We start from the raw sequence: 1,729 nt of genomic DNA on the forward strand, positions 1-1,729 counted from the left end.
GAGAGGGCGACGTAAGCGTCACGGCACAATGGGCGGCCCCGGGGGGCGGGACAATAGGCCGTGCCTCGGCCCCAGCCCGCAGTCTCAGCTCGGGCTTCTGGCGGTACAGACCCGGCCTCCGCCGCCCCGCGCGCAAGCGCGGTCCCGCCTAACCGCCGGCGGCGTCAGGACCGCCAGGCCCACAGCGCCCCCTACCGGCCGGAGTCCTCCCACCAAAGAACAGGCAGGTACCTGTGCTCCGCCCCTCCCTCTCCCCGGGCCCCCCCCCCAAAGGACCGCCCACCCCCAGTCCCCGCCTCGCGCAGCCAGGAGTCAGTGCAACCCCCGTTTCCTGGGTTCCAGTTGGTCCTTCCCGTTAGCTCTGTCCTTGGCCTCGCATTCTCCAACATCCTGTATTCCGACCCCCGCCACTGTTCACTCTCACTAAATACCCCTCCCCAGGCTGCCCACTAACCTGCATGGACACACCACTCCCTGAGAGCCTTCCTCCCCCGCAGCGGGGCTCCTGTCCCACGCATGGGACCACAGCATTCTTTCTTCTGACAGCAGCAGTTGCTCCATTATTTTCTGGCATCACAAACACCTTTGAAATGTTAGTGATTGTCCTTCTTCGCAGAAAATGCACGGTGCGAGCCAGAACGCCTGTGTGGGAGATCTAATTCAAGAGGCCCCTGTTTGTAATCTGTACTGTAAGAAAACCCACGCATATCCTCTGTCCTTCCCTCACATTGTCTTGTCTCCCTTTCCCTCCTTCCCGGCCTTAATCACCAGCCTCGAATGTTTCTAACTCTCCATCCTCCAGCTTTTAGTGCCGGACACCACCTAGAAAGGGCAGAAGGGCCCAGCCTCAGCACCCCCATGTGCCAAGTGGAGTTTGAGATGGCCTGCGCTGCCATTAAGCAATTGAAGGGGCCGGTGAGCGATCAGGAGAAATTGTTGGTGTACAGCTATTACAAACAGGCCACCCAGGGCGACTGCAACATCCCGGCCCCACCTGCCACCGACCTGAAAGCCAAGGCCAAGTGGGAGGCATGGAATGAAAATAAAGGGATGTCCAAGATGGATGCCATGAGGATCTACATTGCCAAAGTGGAAGAACTAAAGAAAAATGAAGCTGGTTAGGGAGGAGAGTAGCAGGGCGGCTCTAGTAGGGAAGGAGGCACTTTAAAGACCTTTTGAGGGCCAAAATGTCCTCAGGCTGTACCAACCACCGAGGCCGAGACCTCAATAAATCACTTTAACTGCACGATAGTGACTGTTGTTGCACAACTGATGAATGGTGTCTGTGATAAAAAGTGAGAGTCCTGGGGGGGAGGGAGGGGGTGGTATCCAAAATGTATGAAAAGGCTCTCTCCTTGAGGGGAAAGTTCTGTCGAAACTGGCTTTCTGTAGGATTGAATTCCCAGCCTTCCTTTTCCCCAGAGCAATATGTAGATATTCAGCAGAAGCAGAGGAGCTGGGGCAGAATCACACTCTGACTTGAGGTCAGTGAGACGGATCTCCTGAAGTTCAGCCTCTGGGAAGGGGAGGGGGAGAAGGAGGGAAAGGAGTCTGAGGCCCCTTGTCTCTCCAGGGACTGTTGATTCACTATTAACCCAAAGCCTCTTGATGAAAGTTAAAGAGGAGAGTGAAAAAGTTGGCTTAAAGCTCAACATTCAGAAAACTAAGATCATGGCATATGGTCCCATCACTTCATGGGAAATAGATGGGGAAACAGTGGAAACAGTGT

The 1,729-nt window shown here is 55.3% G+C and overlaps 1 protein-coding gene across 2 annotated transcripts; it reads left to right on the top strand.

Annotated features, from left to right (window-relative positions):
* Positions 1 to 61: 61 nt before the first annotated feature.
* On the top strand, positions 62 to 1,246 carry LOC105003913 (diazepam-binding inhibitor-like 5). Of its 2 annotated transcripts, none has more exons than XM_010861357.1 (2): positions 62 to 223; positions 803 to 1,246. In XM_010861357.1, the coding sequence occupies exon 2, from the start codon at positions 859 to 861 to the stop codon at positions 1,120 to 1,122; it is 264 nt and encodes an 87-aa protein (XP_010859659.1). In that variant the 5' UTR covers positions 62 to 223; positions 803 to 858; the 3' UTR covers positions 1,123 to 1,246. The 2 variants fall into 2 exon arrangements, with proteins under 2 accessions (XP_010859659.1, XP_010859658.1); XM_010861356.1 differs by having other exon boundaries at positions 117 to 227; positions 803 to 1,244.
* Positions 1,247 to 1,729: the final 483 nt, after the last annotated feature.

The sequence above is a fragment of the Bison bison genome, unplaced genomic scaffold (genome assembly GCF_000754665.1).
Source record: "Bison bison bison isolate TAMUID 2011002044 unplaced genomic scaffold, Bison_UMD1.0 scf7180017864472, whole genome shotgun sequence".
NCBI classification, from domain to species: Eukaryota; Metazoa; Chordata; class Mammalia; order Artiodactyla; family Bovidae; genus Bison; species Bison bison.